We start from the raw sequence: 21,792 nt of genomic DNA on the forward strand, positions 1-21,792 counted from the left end.
ACTAGTTATATTCAAACAATGTCCTTAATTTCATTTTAAAAAGTTGTTCAGAATGGGATTATTAATGGATAGTGATTAAAATAAAACTTGCATTGGTTTTTATTTAAACAGTATAGCAATAAGTAACATAATGGTATAGCTAATATAATGGTATTAGAAATATGCTCACAATTTAAATTTTTGAAAACTTTTTACTGTTAATTATATTTATAATGATGATGGGATTTATTTAACTGTTCTATTTTTTAATGGTGTTCTAAAAATTTTCAAACTGTGAAACATTTTATAAAATTCCACTCTAAAGTAGCTAGCTACTTAAAAAAATAACTAATAAAAAAAATATCGTTGTTATTGTAAAGGAAGGAAACTTAATCATAATGAGATTTCAAAAAAAAAAAAACTTTATAAGAATGAAATTATCTTCTGAAGTTTTATTGAAACACTTTTGTAATAATTTGTTCCGATAAGATATTTATGTTCCAATTTTCATTATTAATCTGTATTTTTTTAGAAGAGTATAGTTTATTTTTTTAGTAGTAATCTGGGCACTGATGTACAATGATGCAATTAAAGATGATACTGAATTTCAGTAATGCAATTACAGATGACAAAGAAAAGGCTATTTCGTTAATTTATTATTATATACAAAAAATAGTGTGATTTCGGTGAACTATATAGAGAATGTCAAGTTATAAACGGCGTCTTTTTTTAAAAATAATATCCGTTTGCAAATATTATTTAATTTAAATTGGTACAAATATGTGCAGAAAGTGTTTTTAGACTCCAAATGTAGAAAGTCTATAACGAAACAAAATCCCGACAAATTTCAAACGAAAACTTTTCTTATAAGTCAAGTTAAAAAATCTATAATTTCCAATAAGAAAGGACAATTTATAATTTTCAAAAACAAGTGACGAGAATTACACAAAAGTATTCTTTAATGCGAAAAAAAAATTTTAAACTTAATCATGAAGATGTTGGTCAACCTGTTTCAGAAATTTGCAATACTTAGGGCGCAACTGTTGCACTTAGTATTCAATACATAAATGTTACTAAATATATATTGGAATTATACCTCGGTAAAAAATATTCTAGAGAAAAAAAGCGTTCTAGACAATTTAGTGAAGCATGGAAAACTTATTTTCAGAAATTATTTCATAAGGGATAGTATTTCAGTTTTTTAGTTGAATACATTTTGAATAGATTTGAATTACAATGTAGTAGCAGCTGCATTATAAAAAAAAATCTATTCTAATAAAGAAAAAACAATAAATTGCGTGTTCAAATGAACAAACCCAGAAACGTCGCATATTTATGATAAATGAGTTTTTTATATTTAAATTTTACTTTTCACAATAAAAAAAACTAAGTTTTGTTTTGTTTGTAGCCGTAATAGTTTAAATGAATACTTTTGTACATTTAGCTATGCTAAATTTTTTTCAATATTCCATCAGAATTGATTACAGCGGCTTCCGCACATGGAGATTTCCAGATTTATTAAAATTTTATTTTTACGAGAAGCTAATTTCCTCTTACAGAAGTTTTTACTTATATATAGAAAAAGCTAACTATCAATTCCAGGATTTTATTTGCTTCTGTATAAGCAACTATGTCTTTTCTTGTCGCGCTCCAACTTCTATGAGTATTATTATTTAAGTAATGCTTTCATTTTCTCCCAACCTGCCCCCGTGTTTTAAAACAATCAAAAAATTAGAGTGTAAATGATAAGCTGAATTGCGAAACATAGAGTTCACACGAAAATAGAGTTCACGCGAAATATAGAGTTCACACGAAAAATAATAATTATGAATATATGGAAAATCACGTAGTTATTAAACATCTCCGTAATAGAGAAGTTTAATTAAAATCCATAGTTACAATGTCAAGTTCAAGGAAAAAGAATTGGGAAACAGCTACCTGGAAATTGTTACTTATGAATGCTAACTTCAATATTATCTTTCGAAAAGACATTGGGAGAAAAAAATAACGGTATCTGTAATACACTCCCTAAAATGGACTCAAAACCATGCTAAGCTTCAAAAAAAGAAGGAAAAAAATTTAATTTAATGCTTCCATATTTCTTATAGCTAAAAAATTTAAGTTTTCCAGAGTTTACAATAAACTTAACAAAACTCTTAGGTAAATTAAATCACTAAAACGTCATTAACAAATTAATGTTGTTTTGTTATGAGTATTATGCTATGTTATAACGCTGATAATAAATGTAATAATAATAATAATAATATTAATAATAATAATAATAATAATAATAATAATAATAATACCAATAATAATAATAATAGTAGTAATAATAATAATAATAATAATAATAATAATAATAATAATAATAATAACAATAATAATAATAAATAATAATAATAGTAATAATAATAATAATAATAATAATAATAATAATAATAATAATAATAATAATAATAATAATAATAATAATAATGATAATAATACCAATAATAATAATAATACTAATAATAATAAAAACAATAAAAGTAATAAAAATAATAATAACAAATTAATATTAATAAATTTTAGAAACAGTAATACTAACAATAGGAACAACTTAAACAAAAATAGCCACAACAATACTTATAAGGCGCTTGCGTCAACTTTTTTAGCGCTGTCATAAAAAAAACATCTAAGTCGAGTTAACTTTTTTAAAACTAAAAATATAAAATGGAAAACATTCCAAGAACTTTTATATTCCTAATTCATATTAAAAAATTAAATTACAGATAAATTTAATTACTAAAATGAAACTTTTTACAGCTTTTATAATGAACTAAAAATCTTTACAAAAATAGTTTGTTCTCAGTGCTCGTGCACTCAACGTGAATTTGAATTTGCTAATTTGCCAAACTTAAAACAGTGAATGTAACCTTCAGTAATTTCCATAGGTCACATTTTTATGATAAATGAGTTTTTTATATTTAAGTTTTACTTTTCACAACAAAAAACTTAAGTTTTGTTTTGTTTGTAGCCGTAATAGTTTAAGTGAACGCTTTTATACATTTAACTATGCTAAATTTTTATCAATATTCCATCAGAATTGATTACAGCGGCTTTCGCACATAGAGATTTCCAGATTTATTAAATTTTTATTTTTACGGGAAGCTAATTTCCTCTTACGGAAGTTTTTATTTATGTATAGAAAAAGCTTACTATCAATTCCAGGATTTTATTTGCTTCTGTATAAGCAACTATGCCTTTTCGTGTCGCGCTTCTACAGTAGAATATCAATACCTTCTATAGAATATCAATACCTTCAATCTTTTTTTAAAACTAAAAATGTAAAATGGAAAAGATTCCAAGAACTTTTATATTTCTAGTTCATATTAAAAAATTAAATTAAAGATAAATTTAATTACTAAAATGAAACTTTTTACAGCTTTTGTAATGAACTAAAAACCTTTACAAAAAAAGTTTGTTCTCAGTGTTCGTGTGCTCAACGTGAACTCGAATTTGCTAATTTGCCAAACTTAAAACAGTGAATTACAACCTTCAGTATTTTCCATGGGTTTCCAAACTTCTCGTGCTATTTGATTTTTATTTGCATTTGTTTAAAAATATAGTTTCAAAGTGTGACCCAATATCAGTGCCGAGTTCAACTTGAGCAGCAGTTTTTTTACAAGGAGAGAAACGCCAAAAAATTTCATTCGTCATCTGTAATTCTTGTGATTAATAAGAAACATTTCTCGAAAGAACGAGTTACTATTGATGAAACCTAATAACTTGTTACAAATTATGGAAAAAACCTATTTCGATTTTCGGTAGAATTAACGAAGACCAATCAATTCGACAAATATCTAAGGGTTTTAAGAAGAATAGTTTTTTGACAATAACTTATGAGTTTTAGTAGTCGGCGTTCACTCGTAAACATACGCAGCGAGAGAAATTGTTATACTTCTGTAACCAATGATTAGATTACAAGTTGCAAAGTGTTACGATTATGTATAAATCAACTGTTAAACAATTGAAATATTGTGTGCGTTTTTCTATTTGTACTTACATAACTGTGACTAGATAATTTACAACGAACTAAAAAAGATGCAACTATTAAGGTTTTTAAAAAGGTATGTTTTTGAAGTAGGAACAGCTATCTAATTGACTAGTTAGTTAGAAGGCATCGAACTAAAGACAGCTGGGAACGACTTCAATTGACTTTTTTGCAAAAAATAATATGAAACTTTCCTAATCAATTTCAATTCAAGGGGAATAAAATATATTTTCAAAGTGAAGTAATAAACAGTAGATTATATGTGCAAAAACAAACATCGAAATCTATCAGAGGTATTTTTTACATTATCAAAACACGAAATACGGCAATTAAAAGGGAGGCTGTTCGTAATTAAAAAATATAAAACGCTTTTATTTCAGAAACTGAAATAAGAGTCTGCCTCATAATTATGAATGACAAGAAGAGTTAATTTATGGCTGCTCCGCAATTTTACTAAAAGGTAAAGAACTTCGCAGACTTAAAGTCATCTATAAGAAATGAATACAGTATTATATATTTTTGAGTAGTAAAAATGTTGTGGGTAAATTATCATCTTTTATTACTTGCTTCAAGATTTTCTAAACTGTTGATTCTTGTAACAGTTAACTAACTAGTAAAGTTCAAGAAAGAATTTTAAATTGAGATATCAAATGACTTCTCAAAGATACAATTGAAGATTAACAACACTTTTAAAAAAGCTCACAAAGGAATAATATTCGCGATATTAAAAATGAGGCAGTTGTTAGTAACACTTAGTTTCCGAACCAGAAAACTTAAATTTAACTAGTGATATTTTGCATAACAGTTTGAGGAAGTGAAATCAGATTTTTAGCCTAATTAAGATTGAGAGTGGAAATTGGATTTAAGAACAATTAAGTAGAAGTAAATAAATTAAGAACGGGTTAACAAAAGAAAAGCAAACAAAGATTCTAATACCTTTCGAGTAACCTTTTACTGTTAAAAAGTTGTTATGAAGTTTAAAAGTCGTTAATTTAATAATTCATCTGCTTAATAAGTCGGTAAACTTAGAAGTTGGTTTCTATCCATCACTGGAATTTGACTTCATTCTTTTCAAAATGTTTCCGATTTACTTTAATTCTCATTTTAAAAACGCGAAATTGACTCCTTGAAAACGTTTAAATAGCCTTTAGGAGATATCATAAGGCATATGTGACCGAAGAAGACTGTGAAGAGTAAGTGATAGAAAGGTATTTCTTATTTTTTAAAGTTTTGTGTTAAACAATTCGCGAGGTTAGAATTATTTTGTTCTATCTCCAAGTTTAAACGTTGGGAGAAAGTTTTTGATTTTTTCTTAAAGTAAAAATTGTTTAAAGTTTTAGCTGTAATTTAAAAAAAACAAAAAACTTATGCTTTAGATAATTTGTTTAAGCAAATTATTTAGAAAAAAATGTATAAAATAAAGCGTTTTTTAAAAGTTATTATTGCTAACTAAAATAAACAATTCATTTTCTCCCAACATTTAAAACCGGAGATAAAACAAAATAATAAGGAGTATTTCAAAATTACTGTAACTTAATATCAAGAATCTTAGAACAGTAATAAAGGTAACCCAAGTTGAGATTACCTAGTTATAAATGAAAACCATTTTTAAGTTATGTTTATTCTATATTTACTATCATCTTTCAAATAATTGGAAATGTTTTCTAAAACAAAAGTGTTTATAATAAAAAATAGACGTGGATTTCAGTTGAACATTGAAGCTTGAGCGTTAAAAAAAAACGCTTGTTGATTTTTTAAAAAATGTTTATGCATCTCATAAAATTTGCCTAATTTCTACATTAGCTACTGTAATGTGCAAATTCGGAAACCGAATTTCATGGCATATAAATTGAATTCTTTTTTATATGGCAGCCGAACAAACTTCAATAATATTTCTGATACATCTGCTTTGTATAGGTTAGAGGAAAGATTAGAAACTCTAAAAATATTAAGATCAGATGATGGCATTGGATACTTAAAAAAATCCTGAATTGTTCTATATTTTTTATATACAACAGTTACTTTGCCATCATGTTCCTCTACAATATTACACACTTTTGCAACATCTGAAGAAATTTTAATAAAAGCATCTCTTTCTTTTGTTGCAACAGTAAGTCCATCTTTAATAATGATTGAAAACTGTTTTTTTGTTTTTAACTCTGGCAAAAGAGGCCCATTGAAAGACTGAAAAGTGACATGACTTTCAGACTCATACCAACGATTGACAACTTGCTGAAGTACTTGTTTTGGTTTTCTTACCATACTGCGTAAAGATTTTAAATAATTTTCAAAAACAAATGCTGAAACATTGTCAAGGCAACCAAACCTCTCTGCATCATATGATAGATGACGTAAACTATGTACATTATGAACAACATTTTTCTTACCATATAATGATGTGTAGTGATCAACAAAAGCATTCAACAAATTTGAAGCTTGTAATAAATTGTTTTTAAACAAAGAAGGACTCAAAAGAATGGTCATTCCACATTGTAAAAGAAGAAAATTTTTGTAGTATTCTTCTGGTACTATATCAACAATAGCAACAGCGCCAACATATAACAGAAATAGCCTAAACTCTGTTGCCTTAAATCTATCTAAAAAAGAAAAAGATCTTGTTTTTCTAGCAAACACTTTAGGTATATAATTGTACATACTTTCTAATCGAGCCGTTATAAGAGATATTGAAACTGATCCAACGGTTGTCCGTCGATCTCCAAACCCATCTTTCCACATCTTCAAGAGTCTTCTGACAACACCTAAACAAACTAAATGCATATAGTCAGCAGGGAAATCCTTAACCATATCTATTTTTAATTCTAAAAGGGGAGAACTTCCTGTGTGATGTTCAATATTAGCCTTTTTTCTAAATAAGTAATCACTCCTTAATTGATTATCACTGCCAGAAAAAGTCATTTTATTAAAATGTTCTCCTTTGATGTTACACATAAAACATGAATAATAACCACTGTGGCCTTTGGTGCACTTGATAAATGCTTTAGCTGGCGTATCACATACAACTGCATGAATTTTAATTACTATCTTTCTCTTTTCAATTATAAGCCCGTCTTCAAACATTTTACACTCTTTAACAAGCTTATCTAAAAAATTATTCACATTAGGTTTTCCATTTTTACAATAAGCAAGTCCAATAAGAAATGGTGATGTTTCAACCTCATGAAAAAATCCTAAAATTGGCCAAAACTCATCTGAACTTGATTTAAATAGTTGAAGTCCATCAAAACTTAGCTGTAACAATAAAAAATTATTTGTCAGTCCAGCTTTAATTAATTCAACTACATGATCTTTAATGTGAAAATGGTAATACAAATTATCATTTCCAATATTGTCTATAAAATAAGGAACTTTTTTACCAAGTAGACCATTAATGCTTAAAGGTAAATCAGGATGAAATAATTTAAGTCGACTTAATAAATCAGAAGTCGCAGCATCAGTTATGCTAAATTGAGTATGCCACTCACGGAGACTTGAAATAATATCAGGTATAGCTGATTCATTTTTAAAAAACATTTCTTCGTCATCCAGATAAGAACCACAATAGCTGCTTTCTTCATCAGATTGCAAATTTGATTCAGTTTCGAAAAAATGTTCTACTTTTTTATTTTTATCATCAAGTACACTTGTGAAGAAATTGTTGCATGGTGAACTAACATCTGGCAAACTCAAAGAAGTATTCTGAAAGTTATTTAAACATAATTCACTTTCATTTGTTTCTATAAATTGTTTCATTATATTATTTGTGGGATTCAACTGCTCGCGTATTTCATTCTTCACTATATTTATTTCAGCTAAAACTTTCCTTCTTTTTGTCCAGGTTGAACTTTCGCTTTTCCTTTTAAAGCTCATGAAGAAAGAATAAAACAAAATCTAAATAATATAAAGTAATTGTTTTAAACCAATGTAGATATTATAACTTATATTATTAATATAGTACAAACTATAAAAATATATTATATAATACTATTAATAATAGTATTATATAATATATTTTATAATATATTATAATTTTAATACTATTAATAATAGTATTATAAAATAGCATCTTAATATAATTAGCACAGAAACGTTTAATGTTTAATGTTTAACGTCGTTTCGTCATTAGTTACTAGGCTTTGAAAATGCGCGTTCTCTAAATGCACGCGGCCATTGGAGAAAGATCTCTTCAGCGAGTTGAAACTCTTTTCCTTTTGAAATCTAATCATTAGTTTAGATATATTACATAAAGAATCATATTAAGAGAAATGATAATCGTTAAGATCATATTATATTTGAAGTAAGTATATAAAATAGTTATATATACATTTTTATTAGCTAAAGTAGAAAGGATTTAAATTTTTATCAGAAAAAGTAGAAAGGATTTTAATCTTTTAAATCGTTTGTATTTTGTTTGTTTTAGCTTTTCTTTTAGCAGTTTTATTTTTGATATTTTATTTTTTAGAAGGAAAATAAGGGTATGGATGTTATTTAAAGTTATACTAATGCTATTTCCATAAAATGGTTATTACTACTTTGAAATCATTACTACTTTGAAATTTCTGTGATGCTATTAACTATTATTGTTCTTTTTTAGAAAATTTAGAAAAGTAAATTAAAATTTTGTGCCAACACTGACATGGCATGTCACATGTTACTGTATGTAAAGATTAAATTTTGTTGTGAGGATTACAGTTCTTATGAAAAAAAAAAAGAAGGTAAAGAGTATTGTTTGTAAATATATATTTTGTATCTTTTTTTAATTTTCTGGCATCATTTTTAAAATTTTTATTTGCACACTTATAGCGTTTTATCAATGTGTTTTTAAAATAATGTAAAGTGTTTTTTTACTGTTTGTGTATGTGTTAATATGTGTTACATAATTGTTTTAAAAATGTGTTTAAATATGTATATATGGTATTTATTTATTTTAGTATATATTTAACCTTATATACATATTTAAACACATTTATTGTGCTTACAGTTTGTACATATGTTTATGTTATGCTCTTTCCGTGTTTTTAAAGTGCTGTGACTTGGTAAACATCTACCTGAAAATCAACTGTTGTATTTTAGAGAAGGAGCAGAACATATGGCTTTAGATCGTGCAGCTCAGCGTGATATGCACCTAATGGCATGGTTTAAGTTAAATACTGAAAATGAAAGAGCATATTGCTATTCGTATGTAGACATTCCTTATCACTTTATATTTGATGATAAACATTGTAATGGAAGGTTAGATAAAGGGGTGGTAATAAGGTGATAGTAAGAATGTATAAAGTTAATCAAACTGGAGTATTGTTTTTTCTTAGACTGTTACTTTTACAAGCAAAAGGAGCAACATCTTGGGAGGATGTGCATACTGTTAATGGTATTGTCCTTGAAACGTTTCGTGAAGCATGTGTTTTGAAAAGTCTGTTGCAAGATGACACTGAATGGCAGAATACTCTTTTTGAGGCGGTTTTAACACATATGCCGAAGAAAATTAGACAATTGATTTCAATTATTTTGACCTTTTGTGAACCTGACAATTCTTTACATCTCTGGAATACATACAAATTTTTTATGATGGAAGATTTCATTCACCACTCAGTCCCACTTCTAATAGCTGAACAAACTACTCTTCATCAAATTGAAAAGATTATTAATCAAATGTGTTATAGAAAACCATATTTGTTTATAGCTGTATATATGTTTAAATTATGTTGTTTCCATGTTTTCAAAGTGGTGTGATTTGGCATTATGTTGAGCAAGATTGATAACCTTGCCACCCAAGCGATGTACTTATAGCAGAGTTGTGACTTGGCAGCATTTAGTGCCAGGCGGAGTTACTGCTTTGGAGCTAGGTTGTGTTGTGTAGCCTTTTTTAATTATTCTCAAAACACATAATAATGTCTGTTAATGTTTAGCGTAATGTGTATGAGAGTATGCAACCTTGATCTTTAAATCCAGGGTGTTTTCATGTCCTAAATTTGAAGTAATTGAATAACTAATATTGAACATAAAAACAAATATACTTTTATGTAGTTATATGTTTAGTAAAAAGATAAATATATAGTTAACTTTAAATTGGTTTTCTAGGTTTGCCTTTCATATTTTAATTTGGTTTATTATTTTCGCTGGATATTAGGATCAAGGGTGTAAATATTCTATTGCTATGTGTTATTGTTGTGATGTTTTGTGTTGATAGACTGCTTGGCTTACCTTCACGTTGGTGTCTATTGTTAAAAATGAATAATAGGTAGTTTCATTATTGGAACTTACTGCTTTTATTTATTTACTAAAAGCCAACATTATGCTAAAAATGCAGTTTATATCTTAATTTGATTTTTTTTTAAATTTATTTTAGTATTGTTAATCCTTTGCACTTCGAAACAGATTTTATAGTTACATTTTCGATAAATGTTTATATTAACTGCCATGTCAAAATAGGTTACTATAAATAGGTAAATCCATGTTCAGTTTTTATGTGGTTTTTTTTTTTTTCTTTAAGATTTACGATTGACGCATTTATACGATTTATAAAAAGAAAACCTGATTACCTTTTATTGTAAATTTTTGTCAGTTAAAATGATATAAATATATGCAATTAGTTCAATTTTTTTTTAATTTTCTCTATTTTATGCCTAATAATCTGTTGTAAGTAACTTAGGGGATCTTTTTAAACGGGGGGTGAGTATTGCAGTTTTGCTCATTTGTCAAATATCGAGTTACTTAAATTTTATAAGGTGTTTAACTAATTAATTAGCTTAATTTTGAGGAAAGATAAATTCTTATATATGTTAAATTGTTAAATCATTGTTTCACATTTTATTATTCTGGTAAAAGGTCTTCATCAAAAATTTGATTACTCTTAATAAAAATAACTCTATTCTCCTGACCACCATTAATGCCAAAACGGGGAAGGGAGGTCCTTTATTAGTGTCAAAACATTTAAGAGAATTAAATTTCGAGTAGCAAAAGGAATTTTCAGTAAATTGTAGCAAATTACCGTTTGCTAAAAACTGTTGAAACAAAGAGGCCATATATAAAAATGGTCAGATTTGTGCCATAAATAGTAATGGTCAAATGTTCAGTTCTTTTTAATAAATTTATTTAGTTGTGTGCATTTAACGTTTTAAAGACAATTTCCTTTTTTAAAGAAACATGTATCAAGGGGATACCAAAAAATTAATAATTTATGTATAATTAACGTTCGCTTTATACTACTGTTATTAATTAAAGTTCATGTTATAAAAAAATATAACAAAAAGTTAGCTTTTTTTGTCAATTTAAAGCATGATGAAGTGTTATTATTTTCTGTCAGTAACTAAAAACGTATTGTTTTGAACTTAGTTAAGTCGAGGAAAATGGTTCTGCCTTACACTGATTTGACATGTCAGTTTTAAATTTCTCAAATAATGTTAAGTAATTGGTAAATTATTTTACCTCCGCATACTTTTTATTTTAATTTTACAGATGGTTTAATTTTTTAAATTTGAAGGCGTTTTTCTAAAAGGGTATTAGTAATGGTTTCGCAACTTTAAATTGTGGAAAACAGCCACCATAAATTAACAGACCGACCATAACCCGTATTACGGGTTGCTTATTGCTAGTTATTAATAATAGTATAAACCATGTCAGGTTGTAATATTATGCATTACATTACTCTATTATTTGCTGTTGTATCATAATATAACCTGTTATGAATTACAAAGTTTCTTATCATTTATTAATGAACTAAAATAAATTTATTACAAATAGAAAATCAATACGTAAAAAGTAATAAGGAAACTGACGTAAGTTGAAAAGTTAAAGATGGCAAAATTTACAAAATAGGACATGCGCAAACGCAAAACCTTTATTTTATCATAAACGTGGTTTTAGCCTGGCACAAGATCGGCAAGATCGGCAAAGTTGACCGATCATAAAACAAGCGCGGCCAACGATTGGTTGATGACCGGCATCACTGGCGCGGTGATGCCGGTCATCAACCAATGAATCCCATGCATGGACCATGCATGGCAAGTTTACTGGGTTGTAAGTATGTTTTCATATGCTCTCCTTTTTTTTTCCTCGTGTAAATTTTTGATTTTTTTGGTTGTTGAATGAAATAGCAAAAAGAGTCAGTACTTTCACCCAAACCCCATTTCCTTATTAGTGTGTCTCCTGTCGAAAAATCTAGGGACTATATTGAGAGTATCTATAACTTTTTACAAATATTTAGGACAGGAAATTCTAGAAAAAATGATTCACTAAGACTTTAACAAAGGGACATCGTCAGCAATAGTTTGAAATGATTTAGAAGCTTATAAAATTTCCTTTACAATTTATTTAAAATGAACTAACCTATTTTTAGATATTACACACACACACAAACACACACCACACACACAGACACACACACAACACACACACACACATATATATAAAAGAAAAATTTCTAACAAACTATACATTTTTTAACCAATTTAAAGTACTCCGCAGTATCGGACAAAACATGGTGAACAAACTCAAATTTTAGAATAAGTTGATCAAAAATTTAAAAAAACTAGTGAAACAATTGAAGATATTATTTTTTACGTAGTTTATTATGTTGTTAACAGAGCTTAAAACATCTGAATCATACTAAAAATCACTAAAAAAGTTTTAAAACACATTTTCCCTAACAAACTACATTTTTCTTTGGACAAAACAAGATGAACATTCAAAAAATCGACTGAAAACTCAAAAAATTTCAAAAAATAACTTATTATTTTTCAAAAAACTTCAAAAATTAACTTAATATTTGGTAGGACCTCCTTTACTTTTAATTACTGCTTTCATTCTTCGAGGCATAGCCTCAATTAATAAATGAACAATTCTCATATCAATCTCTCGCCAGGCCTTCTCAGTTTGTTCAAATAATTCCTCATTGGTCTTCAAATTTGCACGTTCAATCTTATTGTCAATTATTTCCCACAACTTTTCTATGGGATACAAGTCAGGGCTTTGTGCAGGGCACTCCGTTATGGTGATATTAGTGTCCTTGAACCATTGTTTTACAATTTTTGACGTATGTTTAAGATCATCGTCCAGTTGAAAAATCCATTTTAGGGGGATCTTCCATTCAGCATGTGGTAACATAACATCTTCCATTATATCTTTGTAAACAAAGCGGTCCAGAATTTCATTAATTTTTTGAATAGGACCAGTTCTTAGTGCTGAGAAACATCCCCAAACTATAGCAGACATTTCATGCTTAACACTCTTCTTGGTATATTTAGTATTTAATCTGGTGTAGTAGCTTTCTATTTTTAAAAGAAGTTAATGGTTTCTTAGCAGGCATTCGAGAAAACAATTTTGCTTCGTCAGCTCTTCGTCGCACAGTTCCATTGGAGATTTGTAGTTCAAGTTTTTCGGTTAATTTTGTGGATGACAAAAATGGATATAACAATTATTCGATCTAGTCTTTGCATTGTTTTTCTTTGACGTACGCCCCGATGGTTTGTTTTATAGCAGTGACGAGATCCAAATGATTTGACAGTTTTGCTTACAGTCGATTTAGCTATATTATATTTTCTACAAATTTCAGCTTGACGCTTTCCGCTTTTAAAATCTTTAATTTCACGTAAAACACTTCCTAATTTGTCGTAAGTCAATTTAAGTTGCAATTTACGCCATATATCACGAGTTAAATCTGTTTTAAATACCGCCATATATGCTTTTTAAAAACTTTATTACTTGTGGTTGATTTCTTTTTGTGTCCTAATTAACTTCTGATCAATTATATAACTTACAGATTGTCTCACAAATGGAAAGCCAAAAGAAAGGAAATACTTCGTGGGCTGGGATTGATAATGACAGTTATAAAAAATTTAAACCGTATCAAGACAATCGTTATTTAAATGCCTTGGCTAATTTATTAGCTGTTCAGAAACTATGTGCAGCAATTTCCTTAGTAACCGAAAACAACTTCGCTTTATCTTTTAACCCAACTGCTTACACAAGAACTAAATATTTATATCAAGTTACGCTTTTTTATATTAACATGGCAGTAACAAAAAATGATGTATTTTGATCCTTTGTGTTTCTGCTGGGCTACTAAATAATTTTTAACATTGACTTCTAACCACACCTAAACGTTTTTATTGATTTCGAACTTTTAAGTAAAGGGAATTTTTTTTATTAAATGCACTGGATTTGTTTAAGACTTACATTCATATAACGCCGCGTGCTTTGACAATATTTTGAAGATACAAAAAAAAAGGCTTAAGCAAACAAGAAATGAAAAATTCTTGAAAGAAAATTCATGCTTTTTGTTAACTCGGTAAATAACTACCTGGAAAAATTGAAACATAAGAGAAATGTTTTTAAATTAAAAAACTTGTTGCTGAGGCCACTGCAAGATGTATGCAAGATTCTTATGTTTATGGCTCAACGGAAAGAAAAAATTATTGATTTCACTGTTATTAAATAAAAACAAAGTTCATGCCGAGCTGAACATATTCAACAAAGTACCTAGCAAGGTTTGTTTTTACATATGGCTATCAAAACTATGCTGTTTTGCTTGCGATTTTGTTTTAAACAAAAATAAAATAAAACATAAAGGAACACACGGCTTAACATATCAATACCATCCTGACTCTATTCCTATTGAATCAGGAGAACATCTTTTAAATGGAGAGTTATCTTTCAATGAAGAATTCAAAAATAACTTCTTAAGAATGTTTTTTAAAGGATTAAAAGCTCATTATGAATTTTTAAGTTTCTGTTTTTTTTTTCTCTCTTTTTATTCATTTTGGATTTTTTATAAGCATGGTTCACAATAGTAAACTTACTGTAATTGAGAGCAATTTGTTCAGCAAGTCTTTTTTGGGTATTTATTCAAATCAAAAGTAAAAGATTTTTTTAACTTTCAAAGTTTTTCAACATTTGAACTTTCAAAAAAAATAAACACTTTTGAATAAAAGAGGATTGCGCAATCTGTATGGAATTGTTTCTTGTTTTTTTTTAAAAAACTAACATTTAGGATCTGATTTTAGGAATAAAACTCCACACATTACTAATTTGAAGATACAAAAACAAGGTTTAACCACACAAGAAATGAAAACAATTTTGAAAAAAAATTCAAGCTTTTTTTTTAATTCTGTCTATAGCTACCTGGAAATATTGAAGCATAAGAAAAAAGTTTTTAAACAAAAAAACTTGTTGCTGAGGCCACTACAAGATGTATGCAAGATTCATACATTTATGGCTCAACGAAAAGAAAAAATATTGATAACACTTCTACCAAATGAAAATAAAATTCACGCCGAGCTGAACGTATTTAACAACGTACCTAGCAAAACTTGTTCTTACATTGGCGTATCAAAACTATGCTGTTTTGATTGCGACTTAGCTTTAAATAAAGATAAAATAAAACACAGAGGAACACACGGTTTAACGTATCAATACCATCCTGACTTAGTGGCTATTAAACCGGGAAAAGTTCTATTAAATGGAGAGTTATCTTTCGATGAAGAATTCGAAAACAACTTTTTAAAAAAGTTAAAACGATTAAAAGATCATCATGAATATCCAAATTTCTGTTTTTTTTTTATTTTGGTGTTTTTTTCTCTTTTTTTAATCATTTTGTATTTTTTATGAGGCAAAGGTTTACAAAAGTAAACTTACTGTAAATGAGAGCTATTTGTTTTAGCGAGTCTTTTTTGGGTATTTATTCAAATCAAAAGTAAAAGATTTTTTTAACTTTCAAAGTTTTTCAACATTTGAACTTTCAAAAAAAATAAACACTTTTGAATAAAAGAGGATTGCGCAATCTGTATGCAATTGTTTCTTGTTTTTTTTTAAAAAATTAACATTTAGGATCTGATTTTAGGAATAAAACACACATTACTTATTTGTTCATTGAGTACCTTTTAAACAGCTTTATATTTTTTAAAAAGTTAACCTTCTCAAAAATTATAAAGATAAGTTAATATTTGTAATGCCTAAAAATATTATACCAACAATTTTGTTACGTCATTTACGAAAAATAATATAGGTTTAACTCCGTAAGCAAGTCCACTTAGAGCCGATTGTAGGCAACCTCACTTCGGTCCTAAGTGTGTCTGATGGTTGGTTTTTTTGCGGGAACAATGTGGGCAAACACAATTAACAAAGATTGAGCACAACTTTATGGGACCCGTCTGGTTTTAATATGGGCTTCCCATATATAAATTTAGAAGTCCACATAGGGACTATTATGGGCTGAATTATATCGGTCATAAGTGTGTTTGATAGTTGGTTCATTTATGGGACCAATGTGGGCAAACACAACACAAAAAAATGTTAAAAAGCAAGATAATACAACTTTACTGGACCTCTAAAGTTTTAGCGTGGACTTATCTATGTTTAAACAGTTTAAAAATATTTGACATCAAGACAGATATGAAAAAGGTTAAGTTTAAATATTGAAAATGACTAATCGTCTCGTGAATTTAGAGTTTACGAATCAAAAAATGATGTTGTTGATGATGCTAGATTATTTTTATTTTGTTGTATTTTATTTAAAAAATAATTTCTTTAAGGTATAATGCATCAATGCAATTTTAGTGTTAATAATGATGATTCAAGAAATTGCTTTAATAAGATTATCTTTTATAAATAAATTTATAAAAGTAAATTTATCATAATGATAAATGTAATGTTTGTGATGTGTCATTGATTCCTGTTAATAACTTTCGTGAATGGCAATATTCATAATATTGTATCGCATTAATATATTAATGCAATACAATATAGTGCTTTTAAGAAACATTTGTACTCTTTTTTAGAAAAAAGTACTTTTTATACCATGGAAAGATTTTAAAGAACATAGCGTCACAAAGTACAAAAAATTGTTAGCACAATGCTTACTAAATTAAGTCAAGATAATTTAATTAATGAAGAAGTGATATTAAACAATGAGATTGAAATTATATCTTCACATGACTTACATATATTCTGTAATTGGGGTGATGAAATAACGGAAATCGAATTGCCACAAAATACATGTACAGAAATTCCATCATATGGAGCTTGTTCAACTTTAAGTAATGATTTTGTTTACAATGACTTATCAGAATTTAGCAATGATTCTGATATTGAGTCAATTTCAAGTTCATTGAGCTGTGATGACTACAATATAAAAGAGAGATTTTCGTCAATGGATAACAGAATTCAATGTTTCACATAGGGCTGTTTATGCTTTGTTAAAAATATTTCAAAATATGGGCGCTCATGTTCCGAAAGATGCTAAAAGTTTATTAAAAACACCATCTAGTGTTTTACAAATAGTTGTTGCAGGTGGTGTGTATCATTATGTTTGAGTTGAAAATGTCATTTGAAGGCTCCTACAAACAAAAAAGTTGCCGGCTGATTATCTAAATCTAAGATTAAATATCAATATTGATAGTCTACCAGTTTTTCGTCGCTGAAATGTGCAGCTTTGGCCTATTTTAGGTTCTATAATTGAAGTATCTTTGAAAGATGTTTTTATCATTTGACTCTATCCAGGTATAACAAAGCCATCTTCATTGTTTGATTATTTAAACGATTTTGTTATAGAAATGAAACAATTGGGTGTTGAAGGTATACATTTCTTAGATAAACACTATACAGTAACTATAAATGCCATTATTTGTGATGCATCAGCAAGAGCCTTTATGAAATGCATTAATGGGCATTGGGGCTTATAATGCCTGTGAGCGTTGCACACAAGAAGTTGTGCATTGTTCAAATAAAATGACTTTCCCAGAATTAGATGCACCTTTAAGTATTAATGAAGATTTTCTTGCACAAAAAGATGAAGAACATCATACTCCAAATATGGTATCTCCGCTTTCTAAACTTAATATTAGCATGGTTTCTCATTTCCCTTTAAATTATATGCACCTAGCTTGCCTTGGTGTGGTTCGCAGAATTATATGTTTATGGATTAAGGGTGAATTTCAATGGAGGCAATCATCAAACGCTATTAGCATAATATCAGCAAATTTGATTTCATTAAGAGAAGCAATGCCTACGGAATATTGTAGGCAACCAAGATCTTTATCTAAATTTCGAAAGTGGATAGCTACCAAGCTTCGTCAGTTTTTGTTATCTTCTGGAGCAGTTGTACTTCACAACACATGTATCAAAAGTTTTTTACACTTTCCATAGCAATAATACTTTTATTATGTCCAAGATATGCTGCATGTAAACATCGTGATTATGCAGAAAAGTTGTTGATAAATTTTGTTCAAAACCTTCGTATAATATACGGTGATAATCAACTTGTGTATAATGTTCACGCGTTAATTCACTTGGTTCAAGACTGCAGAATATATGGAGCATTAGATGTTTCAGCTTTTCCTTTCGAAAATAAATTGGGTATTATTAAAAAAACTCATTCATAAACAGCATAATCCAATAGCTAAATTGTAAATCGATGTGAAGAGAAGGCATTTGCTACACTTCAAAATATAAAATCAATGTCTGGTGAACAAGAAGTTGCTAAACTTTTAAAAAGAAAACATTCAACAGGCATGATACCTCCAAATTTGCCTCCAGATTATTATCAACAATATAAAAACTATAAAGAAAAAAAGTATTTTGTTTCAAATTCTTTACGCGACAGTTGTTTTAAAATTCATGGGATGTTTTCTTTTGTCAAAAATATAGATCTATCAAATAATAATGAAATTCTTGTTTACAATTCTGTTGCGGAATGCAGTTCAATTTTTAATTACCCACTTGATCCTTCTCTATTGGAAATAGTTTTTGAAAAAAAAATTTCAGGTGTTTTAAGGTATACTAATAAATTTGATCTTGAAAAATGTCATCATGCCTTTAAATAATAGCAGCTACTTAGCGCTGCCATTATTGCTTCTGAAATAAGTAATGTAAAAATTTTATTGGAACTTTGACTCCTTAATGCAATCAATAAATTTTTTGAATATATTGTTAATAGATTTGTATTTTTTTGCATATGTTCTTAATAGATTTGTATTATATAATTTAATTTTTTTTTGTACATAAATGTAATTTTGAAAAAAAGTTATTATCTTTCCTTTTGTGTATTTAAAATCGAATTAACATAAATGATAAAAAAAATACCGAAGTTTTTAAATTTAGTTTTATAGCCTTTGTGTCAAATTTTGGTATAAAAACATTAAGATCGAAATTTTTTTAACCATATCAATTTGAGTAAATCATATGAACATTTAAATGAGTTGGTTCAATCGGCGGGGCGGGGCGGATCAGCGGGGCAGATCATTCAAGTGACACGGCACTTTTAATAGTTAAATTTCTGCAAACGAATTTAACCTGAACAAATATATTGCTAAATTTTTTTGACAGGTTGCATAAAGCACCTTAAAATTGAGGTTATTGCAAATCTTATCGCCAAGAACAATAATGAAGATAGAACAACTACACTCAAAATTCCTAAGGCAGGCGAAGTTTATGTCATACAAGTGAATCATGGAAAAGGTTAGGGAGCAATATTTCAGTGCACTTGTATAGTATTTGTATTTTTAAAATATATTTGTATACTAAAATAGTATAATGTAGTAAATAGCATAGCTTTTGGATTATACTAGAAAAATCAATTACGATCCCTAAAGTAAAGTTAGACTTTAAACACATTTAAAGAAGTTATACCTGTAATCTACAATGTAGACTGTAGCCTACATGTAGTCTACAAGACTGTATATAGCTTTGTTTCTTTTAATATGTTTAAAGTAAAATCTGAAATAGAGCCTAATATAAGCAATGTATCTCGTCAGAAAGATCTTTTGTGTGGCTTTTATGCAATAGCAAATTGTGTTACTCTGTTTAGGAAAAGATCCTTGTAACATTAGATTCAAGGAGGACGTGATGCGCCAACATTTGCTGACATGTCTTGAAAATTACAGAATAACACAGTTCCCTGTTGATAGCAATAGAACTGTTAGAAAAAATGTAGTTCATACCTCAAAATACTCTTTGTATTGTGTGTGTCGTAGCATTTTTAAATCGACAGACTCAATGATTCAGTGTTTAAATTGTAATGAATATTTTCATTCTTCTTGTATAGGTCTATCCGAATCAATGTTTGCAGAGTACAAGGCAAATCTGCCCAAGGTTTACAAATGCATTAAATGTTTGTAGAAAACTTTTTCAGATTCTTTCAACTATTCTATATTTGTTAATGCAAATTTTAATATATTAAAATAACTAGATGAAACTTTTGCTAGAATGACTAGATGAGTTAGATTAGTTTTTTTAGTTATAATGGTGTTCAGAGTTATAACTGTGTTTAGAGTAAGAACAGTGTTTAGAGTTATATATGATAATCAATGTTAAAGGATGCGACAATGCTTAAAGGCAAGATCATTAGAAAATATAGCCACTTAAGATTTTTATTTAATTGTCCAGAAGATTATCGATATAGAAGAAAAAAGAAATAATGCTGGACCAAGCATAAAAGGTTGTGGAACCCCACAGGTAATTGGAAAAGAGAAAAAATGGATAAAAATGTATGTGTATATATATATATATATATATATATATATATATATATATATATATATATATATATATATATATATATATATATATATATATATATATATATGTATATATACAGGCCCTATCAGAGGGGGAGCAACATGTGTCATAAGGCCTGGGCTCCGATTTTGTTGGGGCCTCACATTTTCAAAACACATTTGTTAAACACGAAAATAAATATCAAAGTAATTATTTTAATCTAATTATTCTAAACAAGATAACTTTAGGTTAACTTAAAATAATAAATTAATTTCTTTTTCATAATAACACATTTCCAAACCTAAATTAGACATGATAAAGATTACGTCATGTAATGATGCAATTAACCCTCCGTCGGGCGCGCTTGATCAAATTGATACAATTCAATTACTTTTAACTCGTACGAGTTTTTAAGTTATGACTTAGTGTTCTGCTTTTTAGTAGCTTCATTTCTTCTTATATTTTTAAGTTGTACTTCATGAAACAAGAGTAAATCAATTTGTTTTGAACTGTTTTTTTTATCATTTTGTATAAAATTGATATATTGCGCTTTTGAACATTGCGTTTTGTACGTTACATTTTGTAAATTTGAGAATAGTAATTCTTTTTTGCTCTGGTAAAATTTCTTCATTTTTAAACATAATTAATTCTATCTATTTTTATAAGTTCGATTGATGTATAAATTTATTATATTTTCAAATTTCAATATTATTTCCAGACACCATTAAAATGAAGAGAAAATTTGATAAAGGTGCAAGTAAAAGGCGGCGGAGAAAAGAATTGGCCGAAGAAGCATGCACCAACTCAAAGAAAATATACTCGTTTTTAAAAAAATCACAAAACACAGTTCAAATTGAACAAGCAAACCAAATTCAAAGTGTGAGTGACAATGGTAACATTGAAAATATAGTTTTTCCAGTTGCAGAAGACCCAATTTCGGACCAACAACCAGCAGGAAATTTAAATATTATAAACCAGGAACGGGTTGAAACCGAAATCTCATTACAGGAAAATGCAGGTGAAAATAAAATTCGAGATATGGAAACAGAGATAACTGATCTGATTCATCAAGGTAATCCGTTCAATTTTATTGACATTGGGATTATCAACAAGAACAATTCTTGTCAAGTGAACTCTTTTCTTAAGATTACTTGCTTTGAAATTCCAGATAATTTCGTTAAAGACTCTAATCATCATGCATTTCGTAATCGTTTCTTAAACAAAACTCTTGCAAATGGAGAAACATGCAAAAGAGACTGGTTGTGCTGGAGTGTTGAAAAACAATCTTTGTATTG

The 21,792-nt window shown here is 28.1% G+C and overlaps 2 protein-coding genes and 1 pseudogene across 4 annotated transcripts; 2 read left to right on the plus strand and 1 right to left on the minus strand.

Moving 5' to 3' along the window:
• Positions 1-4,556: 4,556 nt before the first annotated feature.
• LOC149894998 (uncharacterized) lies at positions 4,557-7,912 on the minus strand. The gene has a single exon (XM_090074158.1). It carries the CDS (start codon positions 7,877-7,879, stop codon positions 5,816-5,818), a length of 2,064 nt encoding a protein of 687 aa, XP_089930284.1. The 5' UTR covers positions 7,880-7,912; the 3' UTR covers positions 4,557-5,815.
• Positions 7,913-8,162: 250 nt separating this feature from the next.
• On the plus strand, positions 8,163-10,438 carry LOC149894999 (uncharacterized). 3 transcript variants are annotated; one of them, XM_090074313.1, is made up of 4 exons: positions 8,163-8,306; positions 8,472-8,724; positions 9,083-9,187; positions 9,319-10,438. In XM_090074313.1, the coding sequence occupies exons 3-4, from the start codon at positions 9,099-9,101 to the stop codon at positions 9,737-9,739; spliced, it is 510 nt and encodes a 169-aa protein (XP_089930439.1). In that variant the 5' UTR covers positions 8,163-8,306; positions 8,472-8,724; positions 9,083-9,098; the 3' UTR covers positions 9,740-10,438. The 3 variants fall into 3 exon arrangements, 2 of the variants coding, with proteins under 2 accessions (XP_089930439.1, XP_089930445.1); XM_090074319.1 differs by having other exon boundaries at positions 8,604-8,724; XR_016448080.1 differs by lacking the exons at positions 9,083-9,187; positions 9,319-10,438 and adding an exon at positions 9,034-9,051.
• A 6,364-nt stretch (positions 10,439-16,802) lies between these two features.
• Positions 16,803-21,230, plus strand: LOC149895000 (uncharacterized; annotated as a pseudogene).
• The last annotated feature ends 562 nt before the right edge of the window (positions 21,231-21,792 follow it).

This window comes from Hydra viridissima, unplaced genomic scaffold (genome assembly GCF_058129835.1).
Source record: "Hydra viridissima isolate aposymbiotic clone 2 unplaced genomic scaffold, HvirCarnegie_v1 scaffold_1, whole genome shotgun sequence".
Classification (NCBI taxonomy): Eukaryota; Metazoa; Cnidaria; class Hydrozoa; order Anthoathecata; family Hydridae; genus Hydra; species Hydra viridissima.